General features: G+C 38.8%; 2 protein-coding genes across 5 annotated transcripts in view; both read left to right on the top strand.

The window, feature by feature from the left end:
• LOC142353214 (uncharacterized) overlaps positions 1-12,205 on the top strand; it is a 712,302-nt gene that overhangs the window by 269,989 nt on the left and 430,108 nt on the right. The window lies entirely within an intron of this gene.
• The window catches only part of LOC142353233 (uncharacterized), a 137,995-nt gene that overhangs the window by 106,884 nt on the left and 18,906 nt on the right, over positions 1-12,205 (top strand). For all 4 annotated transcript variants that reach the window (XM_075405465.1, XM_075405464.1, XM_075405463.1 and 1 more), the window contains exons 14-19: positions 5,399-5,610; positions 6,289-6,481; positions 6,642-6,795; positions 7,244-7,382; positions 7,518-7,815; positions 10,767-10,950. In XM_075405465.1, the coding sequence (XP_075261580.1) occupies positions 5,399-5,610; positions 6,289-6,481; positions 6,642-6,795; positions 7,244-7,382; positions 7,518-7,815; positions 10,767-10,950 (1,180 nt within the window). The remainder of the gene's footprint in view (positions 1-5,398; positions 5,611-6,288; positions 6,482-6,641; positions 6,796-7,243; positions 7,383-7,517; positions 7,816-10,766; positions 10,951-12,205) is intronic.

Here is a 12,205-nt window from a genome sequence, read left to right as displayed (position 1 = left end):
GAAAGGTATTTTGGTAATATAAATTTCTGGTAGTTGTTGCATGGAAGGGCAGGTTTGAAATTTCTAGATTTGGAAACGTTGTCGGTTGATTGGAACTAAGTGTGATACCTGTGGAAGCTGAGAAGGTTTCCTGAGGAATCTGTCTTTGTTCTGAGTCATTTCGCTGTTCGTCTTTTGTCTGTATCTGCTGAATTGTCGACAAGATCATAACAGACTTTAAACTTCTTTCGAACCATAAAGTTTTTTGCGTGAGTCGCGTTTGACTGCTAAGATCTCGTCTAAAAACTGACAGTGTTATGATTTGTCTAGGTTGAATAGGAGAAACTCATTAGTCTTTTCTAATTCAGATAGTAACTGTTGAATTTCCTTTTCTCCTTCTAAGAACTCGTTGTATTGCAGGTTCTCATCGTTTGAAATGTCGTCCATTAGGTCGTTTATGCTTGAAACGCAGTATTTGTGAAAGCTCCGCAATCTTTCAACGGTTTTGGCAGGCATGACAAACTTTTACATATAGATGTCCGTTGGTAAATGTTTTTCTTTGGTCAATGGAAAAGGTTGTTGTGCTCAATACTATATTTTTTGAAGCTGTGTTAGTTTGCTGTAACTCTTGCTGACTGTTTGATGTTTATATTTTGGTTCACAAGAAATCTGAACTACTAAGTTGGATAAGTATGAGATCCTTTGACTTTAGGAGATTTGTCTTGCTAACTGACCAGCGGCACCTCAGGGAACCTGGGTACAGTTAGTTGAGATATTATGGAATCAACCAGTATTCTTTCAAGTAGTTGAAGTGGAACCTCAAGGAGTCTTGTGAACACTTAACGGAAAGAGAATTTGAAAAAACTTATGTTGTCGAAATTACCAAGTTGAGCAGAGGCAAGTACATGAATTCCGTTTGCATTCGGAAATTTTGCTATTAACGCTGTTGTTCAACGTTACGTTGTAACCCTTGTACAGAATTTTTTGTTTGATAAGGCGGTGATGATTTGAGCAACCAGATTCGTTGAGGTGAAGATGATCTTTAGGACTGAAGTATTTTGCACCTGATATATGCTGTCTGATTCCTCTGTATTTCCAGTTGACTTGCGGTTTGTGACTACGAGTTCTGTGGGACACCTTCTCGAGGTTTTCGTTAACGGCTGCAGATTGGTCTTGGTTTTTGTTTTGTTTCTGGTATTCCTATTAGAAATAGTTCTTTGGTTCTCTCGGTTAAGAAATTTGCGAGTTCAATTAACTGATTTGAAATGTCAGTTGGCATTTTGTTTGAAGGTTTGCAGCCGTTTTGCAAGTCGTTACCTCCAATAAACAATATAATTTTAGAGTACTGATTGATAGGGGGAACGAAGTTATATACGTCTTTGATAGTTGCGCCGGGAAGAGTTTGGATATTGAGGTTTCAGGATTTGAAATGTTGTCCCTGTGAATCTGTGATCAAAATGAACTTCGTTTCTGCAGATTTGAAAAGATGATATTGCATGTCACATACAATCAATGGGCATCAGGACAATATGTGAGTTGTGATAGCGAGGGAAAAAGCTGGGTGCTCTGTTGAAGTGGATCCCAGTTGTTGCTGCTTAGGATTTCGGATGGCCAGGAGATTGAGGTTCAGAAACTGATGATGGCTGGTTGACGTACCCGGGGAACTTGTTTGGCGCGGAAAACGGCTGCAGAAAGCTGCTGCTGGTTGGCAGCTGCTGGTGGGAAAACTTGGTTGACCAGAAAAGAAACTAAGTTGGGGAATGCCGCTTATCGTTGGTTGCTGCTGCTGGGTATCCTGGTTAGCCAGGAAAACTGCTGCAAAACTCTGGTGCTGGTTGGTAGTTGCTGGTGGGAAATCCTTGTGACCCTAGGAAAAAGACTAGGTTGGGGAATGACGCTTATAGTTGGTTGCTGCTTCTGGGATCCTGGATAACCAGGAAAACTGCTGCAGAACGCTGTTGCTGGTTGGTAGCTGCTGGTGGGGAATCCCGGCTGGCCAAGGGAAAACTAGGTTGGGGAATGCCGCTTGTCGTTGGTTGTTGCTGCTAGGAATCTGGTTAGCCGGGAAATTGGGTGCAGAACGCTGCTGCTGGTGGGGAATCCTGGTTGGCCTGGAAAATTGCTGCAGAACGCTGCTGCTGGCTGATAGCTGCTGGTGGGGAATCCTGTTTCGCCAGGAAATAAGATAGGTTGGTGAAGGCTGCTTGTCGTTGGTTGTAGCTGCTGGTGGGGAATCCTGTTGACCACAATGGCTAGGGGTCCACAGGGGTCTATGTGGAGAAGATCGTTGACCGAAATGGCAGGGGTTCCGCCGTCGCCTGTGTGGGGAATCTCGTTGACCACATTAGCTGGGTTCAACCGGGCTCTAGGTGGGGAAGCTTGTTGAACGAAATGGCGTGGGGTTCCACAGGTGCCTGGCTGAGGAGGCTGGTTCACGAGCTGCCTGGGTAGATAATCTCGTTGACCACAATGGCTGGGGGTCCACCGGGGTCGGTGGGGAAGCTCGTTGGCCAATGGCTGAGGGTTCACTGGGGTCTAGGTGGGGAAGCTCGTTGACCGAAATGGCAGGGAGTTCCACCGGTGCCTGGTTGGGGATGCTGGTTCACAGAAAAGACGCTGGGCTTTGTCCGCTGGCCGGGTGGGTAATCTCGTTGAGCACAATGGCGGCGGGCCCACCGGGGTCTAGGTGGGGAAGCTGGTTGACCGAAATGGCTGGGGTTTCACCGGTGACTGGGTGGGGATGCTGTTTTGTCTAAATGGGTGGTTGGGGGTCCGCCTTTCTTTCTAAAATCCAAGTTATACACTTTTTGACATTTTAATAACTTCCAACCAAGGTGGTGTTAGGTTTTGAACTAAGGTTCGAGTGGCAGTTGCAGTCGTAGGTTTGTGCCTTCTAAGGTTGGTGTTGCATGTCATGGAAGCGCAATAGTCGGTTGGAGAAATTGAGTAACTATTTACTTTTATTAAATCATTGCTTAGCTACCGAATCAAATCGTTGTTACTATCACGTGTGTTTAGTTCCAATTTTCATAATTGTCAATTTTGCGGGAGTTTTTAAAGACACCACCTTTTTGTTAGCAGAGGCTATTATTGGCCTTCTCATGGTTTTTACAATTCAAAGAATTTGAATTGTATTGGGGCGCTGTCTTTTTTTTCAAGATATGTTCATATATTTTCATGATTTTTGAAGTCAAAATGAGTAGTGATTTTGGTCACGCCGAAACAGTAAGATGAGCGAAAAAGCAAGCGTGAAATTTTTTGCTCTAATTTTAAAGTAGAGTGAGAAAACGGTGTTCGAACAAAATTTCGCGTTCTCGTTAGTGATTTTTTGTTCTAGGCCTTGTTTGAACCAAATTTCTTTTTCTTGCTAGTGGTTTATTTTTCATATGCGGCATTTTGACTTCAATTTTGTTTTTCAATTTTTCATCTGATTTTTTTCTAAATGCTTTTCCCAATCCTTTCATAGTTCTTTCTAGGCCCAATTTCTGTTTGAATCAATTTTTTACTTGCTGGTGGTTATTTGTTCACATGCGGTGCTTTGACTTCGATTTTGTTTTTTAATTTTTCAGCTTACTTTTTTGGAAATGGTTTTCCCAATTCACTCATAGTCCGTTCTAGGTATAGTTTTTGTTTATTCCATGAAAATTCTTTGAATTGTTCGTCAAGACTTGTCATGCTTTGTTTTTTTATTTCGTCGTCATGATTTCTGGTAGGACCATATGACGCCACAATCACTTCAAATTTGCTTTTTGTTCCTCGTTCATTCAATTTCAACTGAATTGCGTGCGTGGCGTCATTTTTCACTTTTAATAGAGTTTTTTGTTCATTCGCGTGATTAAATTTTTGGTCACACATGACTTACCTCAGTCTCAAAAATGAGTGCTTGTCATTCTAATTGAAGGTTATTTAAGAGCAGCTAATAGAAACAACTTTAAAGATTCTTAATCAAAATTTAACATCGCAGCCATTAATGAAAAGATTAAGTTTTTTGTCTGTTTTTTTACTTTCTTCTGTTTTGAGATTACGGATATTTTCAGCTTTTGCGGCTATTTTCTGGCAATCTGTTATTATTAATAGCTGAGAAGCGATTTTTGGCCTTCTCTTGGTTTTTGTTCCGTTGTCAAAATTTTTGTTACGACCATATGACGTCACAATGTTACGACCTTACCTCTCAAAAATGACTTCCTCACTCTGAAATTGATTTTTCTTTTCTTAAATTCAAAGCAATAAGCTCAAGGGAGTGCGGGCCATTCAAATTGAAGGGTATTTGACGGCAACTAGTAGATAAAGCAGCAATAAGTTAAACAGATTATTAAGGGAAATATAACATCTCAGCATTTAATAAAAAGTTTTTTATCCTTTTTATTACTATGGTATTGAGAGGGCAGATCTACAAAGCTATTGCGGCTATTTTTGGCAATCTGCCAGCTATGCTAGTAATAACTGGAATCTTGGTTGGATAGTGTTTTTAAGGTTATTGGTAATTACATGCGTTTTATGTTTTATGTTAATTTGAAGTTTTTCTGCTGTTTTGCGTTTTAGCAGTTTGTTGGCTATTCTTTTGATTTATTCCAATCATTTAAAATTGAAATACGTTTTGTGGGTATAAGCAGGGATTTTTTTGCAAACAATTTTTTGTACCAATCTCTTGTAATTTTTTAACCTACAAAAATAGCGAAAGTGTGAGCATGGTTTTACCTATTACTTGATCATGTTGTTTTCTAAATGGTTTTCCGAATCAGTTGCCAGTTATTTCTGTCTAGTTTTTTAATAGCCGCAAAGTAATAGCTGGGACTATTATTGGCCCTTTCTTGTTTTTACATTTCAAAGAATTTGTTGTATTCGGGTGCTGTCTTTTTTGAAGATCTACTCACACATTTTCATGTTTTTTTATTTCAAATTAAAGTGATGATTTTGGTCACTTGTTTGTCACTTGTGTTTTTTGTTCCCATGCTGCAATTTAACTTTGCTTTTTGCTGTTCACTTCAAGTTTGCTCGGGTATACGTGATTTTCAATTTCAAAAAATGATTTTCCTTACTTTAAAAATGAGTTTTGCGTCAATTATGGAGATAAGGTCAAGCGAGTAGTTAAAGGTAATTTGAGGTCAGCTTATAGAAACAGCAATAAGTTATACAGATGCGTAATCAAAATATAACATTGCAGCAATTAGTAGAAAGAACTCAAAGTTCTCATTTTCGTTCTGGCACTATAGATCTACGAAGCTAACGCAGCTATTTTCTGGCAACCTACCAGCTATGTTAGATCGTTTTTTGTTGGTTGTCAGAAAACGGTCGCAAAATAATTTAATAGAAATTCCTATAGAAATAAATCTATGCTCATAATTTCCTATCGCCATGGTCATAGAATTTGATGTAAGAGTATAGATTTCAAGGGTAGGTTTCATTAGGTTTTTTTCAGGCTGTGGAGAATTGCATATGTATCATCCGCAACTTGACTTTCCACTTGGCATCCGAGATGGAAAGAGCGGGAGATCCCAGGTATGAGAGTGCATTCGGATCCCATCCCTCTTCTAGACACAACTCATCCAGATCTCTATCCAACAGCCGCAACTCGGCCAGGAAGAATGACGACAAAGTGACGCCTGGTTGTGGTCCCAAGAAGGGCAAAAAGTGAGTGACCTTAAGTGCGATACGTCTGTCTCACAGAGATTCAGTTGTCACTGTGCCGTCCAACTTGCGTAATTGTTACTCAGCCTTAAATAGCAGAAATTATTAAATTTGTCATATGAGTCACGATAGTTCACGGAAGTTCAAAGGATCGTTCATAAGGATAGTTCTCGGAAATTGAGAAACCTTATACTAATCAATATTGTCTACAATTAAAATAATTTTTGATAACATTTTAAGAGCTTCGATAGCAAGCTGTTATTGGCCATTTTTCTTGGATTTGTATTGTATGGGGGCGCTGTCTTTTTCTTTAAGGTTTGATAACATTTTTGCAACTTTTTGATGTCAATGAGAACTCGAATTAGTATAGGGAGCAAAAAGTTTTATGGGACAATTTTAAAAAAGTAGCGAGAATTTGGTGTTTGAGCAATTTATAGGTTTTTAAGAGTAAATTTATTTTCACGTGCGGCAGTTTACTGTTTTTAATTGCTCTCAAAGGAAGTTTGTAGCATTTATATTAGGCCTGTCTTTTTTTGCGATTTTCGGCTGACCCTTTTGACTTGTCGTCCTCAAAAACGGAATAATTCTTCAATTCATGATGTTTGGTGGAGCGAAAACAAAAGTTGTTGGCCTCCCGTTACTTTCGCCAAGCCTGAAATTCTTTCGCTTGTCTGTTTGAAGGGGTGGAAACTTGGACGAGCAATATCGCCAGAGCGAGTTCCCCTCCAGTGACCCGTATGCCAGGGGAGTTGAGTTGCTATGGCAACCAATGATGGCCAACGTGTGCATTGCCCTACTGAGAGAATCATCCAACCCCGACACCTTGGAGGCAGCTGCTGGCACTTTGCAGAACATGTGCGCGGGAGCTCAACCTGTAAGTTGCAAACTGTAGAAGTCTCCAAAACTTGCGGTGCTCTTCAACTAAGGAAATTAGAGTCTGGTAATTTTTACATTTGTTACAGACTTCTGGTGAAGCAATTTTGCGATGGTCGTCTCATCAGTCCACAATAGTTTAATCAATAATTTTGTTCCAGTGGTGTCCTCGGCTCCGTTTTGCCATCCGAAAGCGTCTGGGACTACCATTGCTGAGAGAACTCTTGGCAACGTTCGAGAACGACTTTGTAATTGCTGCAGTTGCTGGCGCTCTCAAAAACATATGCATCGACTACGAGAACAAACGCCTGATAGGTAAAATCTTTTATTTTTAGCTAAAGTACTGCCTGTCTCATGAGCATTTTGAAACTGTTGATTCCTTGGTTATTTGTTAGATAGCTATTTACCCGTTATCCAGGATTGTCCAATGCTTAAGAATAGGGCCTTGCACTCTGTGCAGTTTATTCTGCTAAATTGAATCAGATAACAGACATAACTAGGATTCAATAATTGCATGTACAGATTTTAATTTATGTATCTCAATGGTTTCTCAGCTTTAGAAGTTCTCGAGGTTTTGTGTTGAAGTTTTGCTTCAATGTTAAATTTTTGACATAGTCCGAGGTTGAGGTCCCAGGCCAAAGTCGATATGTCCAGAGCGTCCCAGACGGAAAGTGTCTATGTCCAGACGTTGCAGTATTGTGATATCTTGTAATCTTTGGATCTAACAAGAGTTCACAATATGATCAAGATGTGTGTGTTGTAGGTCTTCACTGTACACCTGAGTTGATTAAGCACCTTCCGAGTGACATTGAGAGGGAGATGCAGGATGTCTACTGCGAGAAAGTTGCCTTCATCCTCCTCTGCCTCAAGGAACTCTGTCGTGCCAGCGAGGACAACTGCAGGTATCGTCTACACAACATACACAAAACCTGGTTTAATAAAAAACATCAGGTATTTCGAGGAAGAAATTACCTCGAATTGACCATGGATTCATATTTTTTGGTCACAGGTGAGTTAATCATATTGTGTCTGTTTAGATACGTACACAAAGCAGATGGCTTGTACCGCATCATTCCTCTTGCCAAGTACAGAGACTCAACCTCTTCTGCTTCGTCTTCAGCTGCACCAAATGGACAAGCCTCTTCAGGGACTAGTGGACCTCCCTTGGTGCCCCAGAGGATAGTGAAAATTGCAGAGGAGTTGTTGGTGAACATGTGGAATGTGAAGGAGATGAGGAGGGAATACAAAGAGAGTGGCTTCACGAAGGCACACTTCGACCCCAGGGCCATTGTGGCTGTGAGGAAGAAGTACGAACCAACAACTGCCACCACATTGGTAAGAAATGAAGCAAATAAACCGAATAGAAAAGGAACCATCTGTATAAGTTTTGGGGATTAATTTTTGCAATTTTGAAAATAAAAATTTTGTTTTGAGAACTCGAACGTTTCATGTTCTACCCCATTAGTAAGGACGGAGTGAAATAGAAGCAAGATGGTAGTTTGGGATGAATGTTCAAAAAGAAAGAAAGAATTAGACTCTCCAAGTACTCAATATAATTCAACTTTAACAAACATCAATCTATAAAGAGACTCGGAGGGGACAGATAACGGGACAAATTGTCCTCAAGACTGTGTCCTTCAAAACTTCAATAATGAGATTATTGTAAAGTTAAGTGAATGCATACGTTAAGGAAATACATTAAAAAATATAGTTTTCCCCATTTCCAGTTTCATTAAGGAAAATTTGTGCCAGAAAATTCAATCAGGGTCCTCAAAGTTTCTTTTTCCTTGAAAAGAAGCCAGGCTTACTCTGATAGTGCATTAGCTTGCACGTTAATGGTATTATTGGTTTAACCCTTACAGAACACACGTGGTTTACAAACTCTGGTGTTAAGTATGTAAGAGTCTTTAATAGCCGCACAGCGATAGCTGGGGCTATTATTGGCCTTCTCTTGGTTTTTTTTATTTCGTCGTCATGATTTTTGTTACGACAATATGACGTCACAGCCACTTTTTGTTCATTCGTTCATGCAATTTCAACTGAATTGCATGCTTGACGTCATTTTTCGCTCTTAGTGGAGCGAGTTTTTTTGTTCATGCGCGTGATTAAATTTTGGTTACACTTGACTTACCTCACTCTCAAAAATGACGTCCTCAGTTTGAAATTGACTTTTATTTACTTTAATTCAAAGAGATAAGGTCAAATGGGTGTGTCACTCTAAATGATGGTTATTTGAGATCAGCTATTAGAGGCAGCAATAAGTTATACAGATTTTTAATCAAAATATAACAGATCAACCTTTAATGAAAAGACGAATTTTTTTGGTCTGTCTTTTACTGTTTTTTTTGGGACTGCAGATCTACGAAGCAATTGCGGCTATTTTCTGGCAATCTGCCAGCTATGTTTCAATTTGTAATAAAGATTACAACCATGCAGTTATTAAAAGCAGTAATGAATTTCTGTTTTGTTTATAGCTGCGAAGCTGTAAGCTGATCGAAGCTATATTGCGGTGCTCTTGGTTTTTGACAATTCAAAGAATTTGAATTGTATTGGGGCGCTGTCTTTTTTTAAGATCTGTTCACAAATTTTCACGATTTTTGAAGTCAAATTGGAGTACTGATTTTGGTCACGCCGAAACAGGAAATGGAGCGAATGGTCGAATAGGCAGGAACGGCGTGATTTTTTTTTCGCTCTAATTTTAAAGTAGAGTGCGAAAATGGTGTTTGAACAAAAATTCGGTTTTTCGGTAGTGGTTTTTGTTCACATGCGGCAATTTCACTCTGATTTTTACTGTTTTTTCGATTTTTTGGATTGAATTTTTTTCTAAGTGGTTTTCCCAATCCATTCACAGCTCATTCTAGGCCTAGTTTTTTGTTTGAATTAAATTTTCATTTCTCGCTAGTGGTTTTTTGTTCACATGCGGATATTTCACTCTGATTTTTACTGTTTTTTCGATTTTTTGGATTGGATTTTTTTCTAAATGGTTTTCCGAATCCATTCACAGCTCATTCTAGGCCTAGTTTTTTGTTTGAATTCAATTTTAATTTCTCGCTAGTGGTTTTTTGTTCAAATGCGGCATTTTGACATTGATTTTTTTGTTTTTTTTTTCTTATTTTTTGATCTGATGTTTTTAAAAGGGTTTTCGCAATTCACTCATAGTCCATTCTAGGTCTACTTCTTCTGTTTAGTCAATGAAAATTCTTTGAATTGTACGTCAGGACTTGTCCTGCTATGTTTTTTTGTTTCGTAGTCTGACGCTCTTTTTTCGTTTTACATTTGTTCACAACTGCTAAGCTGAAAAAGTCAAATTTTCTGATTGACTTCTTCCTCTCACTAACCGCATTTGCGCGCGTGACGTCATTTCTCACTCGCTTTAGCAAAAGTTTTTAGGTTATTTGCGTGATTAGATTTTGATCATACGTGACTTACCTCACTCAATAAAATGACTTTTGCACTTTAAAACTTGAGTTTAGTTTGAATTTGTTTAAGGTCAAAGGAACTCATTTGTGCAGTAAAGGTCCCTAATAAGAGGCTTCTGCGGAATTAATTTTAACAAGCTTTATTAATTTATGGCTGAATGTTTTTTACCTAGTTTTTTTGAGCGGCGTCGTTTTTTTTTTCAATTTAGATCTTTATCTGTTTCTATCTCTATTATATGTCCCGCAGGTCTATTCTTTCGCAGCTATTCCGGCAATCTGCCGGCTATGTTTAATCAGATTTAATTCAAGTTAAATTAAATTAATAAAAATTTACAGTGCATCTGTAATTGTAACGGTCCACTCAAATTAAGAAAAGAACGTATTTACACTCATTGTGACAAAGGAGGACAAATAACAAGATAGAAAACTCTCTTACATTTGGCCCCAAGAGCGATATTCGATATACAAGTCTCAGATTGTTTGAGTTCAAAACGCATGTTTAACTAAGGGAGTGTTCTTTACTGCTGCAATTTGTTGTCGTCAACGCTGACATCACTTCTTATATTTTCAACGATGCTGAATTGCAAACGTTACTTAAAGCTGTGTGAACTTGTGACAATGCTTGGAAAATTTTGTTTGTAGATGTGAAAAAGGGAAACTGATTTGGTAATGCTAGAAGAGCCTTTTTCTGTTGTTAACTGATAAGAAAGTGCAACCGAGAACTTTTATAGCGTCCTTTTCTCGTACCCGTGAATGCTGCATAACTTTTTTAAATGCATTGTATAGCAATTAGATAGCTCAAATTGTACAAACTTAAAAAATCCTGCAAATAGATTCGTGTGCGCAAATTTCAACCAACGGTTTTAGAGAAAGAATCGTGCGAAGTCGGCAGATGACTTGAACAGCAGCTACGGAGGCACTCGATCCAGACACGGCACAGCTAACAGGGCTGGAACTGCTAACAGACACGGTGGATCTACCAATGTGCTAGCAGGTACTGCTGGACGAAGGGACCATGATCAGAGCAGCTACAGTGGTCACAACTACTCTGGTATTCAGAAATTAAAATCTAATTTATACTGAAAAGGGGGGCTTTATTCATTTAAATAGATGTTAATTTTCGACTATTTATTGAGGGTTGTGAAAGAAAACGTACCATTAATGACATCATTTTTGGGTCATCAAATTTTTTTCAGACACTTTAGGTCATTTTGTAATGGTCAAGCTATGAATTACTTAACATAATTAAAAGTCATCTATGAGATCCCTATTTTCTACTTTTGTGCCACTTTCTGCCAAGGCGCATACAGGTCGGTGTTTATAATTGCTCTCAAATTTTGCTCCGAAATTTGTAGTTTAGCAATTATTAATAGCCGCGAAAAGGAGTATTGGTGGAGCCTTTTTTATCAATAATTTTTCAGAGTGTATTTAAAAAACGATGTAAAAGTCAATCCCGAACGTAATAATTAAGATTTTAGGTCACGGTTGAACGAACTGAAGAGCAGAGAAAAGAGTGGTTTTTTATCATATCGCATTTTTGAGAGAGAGCCAAAAAGTAGGTGAGAAGAATTTTTCGCTAAGCATTTTTTTAATTGCTATCAAATGAAATTTGTAGAAAATATTCATTGCTCAAAGAAAAATCGTAACAATTATATTGGTCATGTGGTCTTTTTATGCTATTTTTCTTTTGACCACATTTGTTTTCGTCCTCAAAACGTGTTAAACAGATAAAGCCCTAAGTGGCGGATCTCTTAGAGTCTTACTTGTCTCTAAATATGTGATTCACCAAAACTGTTTTGTTGAGACAATTGCATGGTGTGAAAGGCGGTTCCTAATCTTGAAACTTTCACCCTCCCCAACGCTCCACCGTCCACCCTCCTACACCTGGCGATTTTGACCTCCGTCTTGTCCACCCCTCGCAAACCTACTCCTGACATCGCTTGACTACGCTCACCTCTCCCTCCTAAAGCTAGCATTGCTGGTTGTTTGTGAGCAGTTCGTCCAACGTTAGTCGGTGGTTTTGATCACGTGCGACTTTTTCGCAGCATTTTTTAAATTTTACTAAACTCTTCCTGATATAATGGTTTCTCTAAATCATACTAAAACAAACTGTTCATTTGTGAGCTTTTTCGACCGTATTAATGATAACGATATAATTTATTTTTTGATGCAATCTTGAGCTTTTTAATAACCTCACAGCGATAGCTGGGGCTATTTTTGGCCTTCTCTTGGTTTTTTTATTTCGTCGTCACGATTTTTGTTACGACCATATGACGTCACAACCACTTCAAATCTGCCTTTTTGCT

Source organism: Convolutriloba macropyga, chromosome 14 (assembly GCF_964194025.1).
Source record: "Convolutriloba macropyga chromosome 14, txConMacr16.3, whole genome shotgun sequence".
Lineage (NCBI taxonomy): Eukaryota > Metazoa > Xenacoelomorpha > Acoela > Convolutidae > Convolutriloba > Convolutriloba macropyga.
This window is presented reverse-complemented; position numbering and strand designations above follow the sequence as displayed.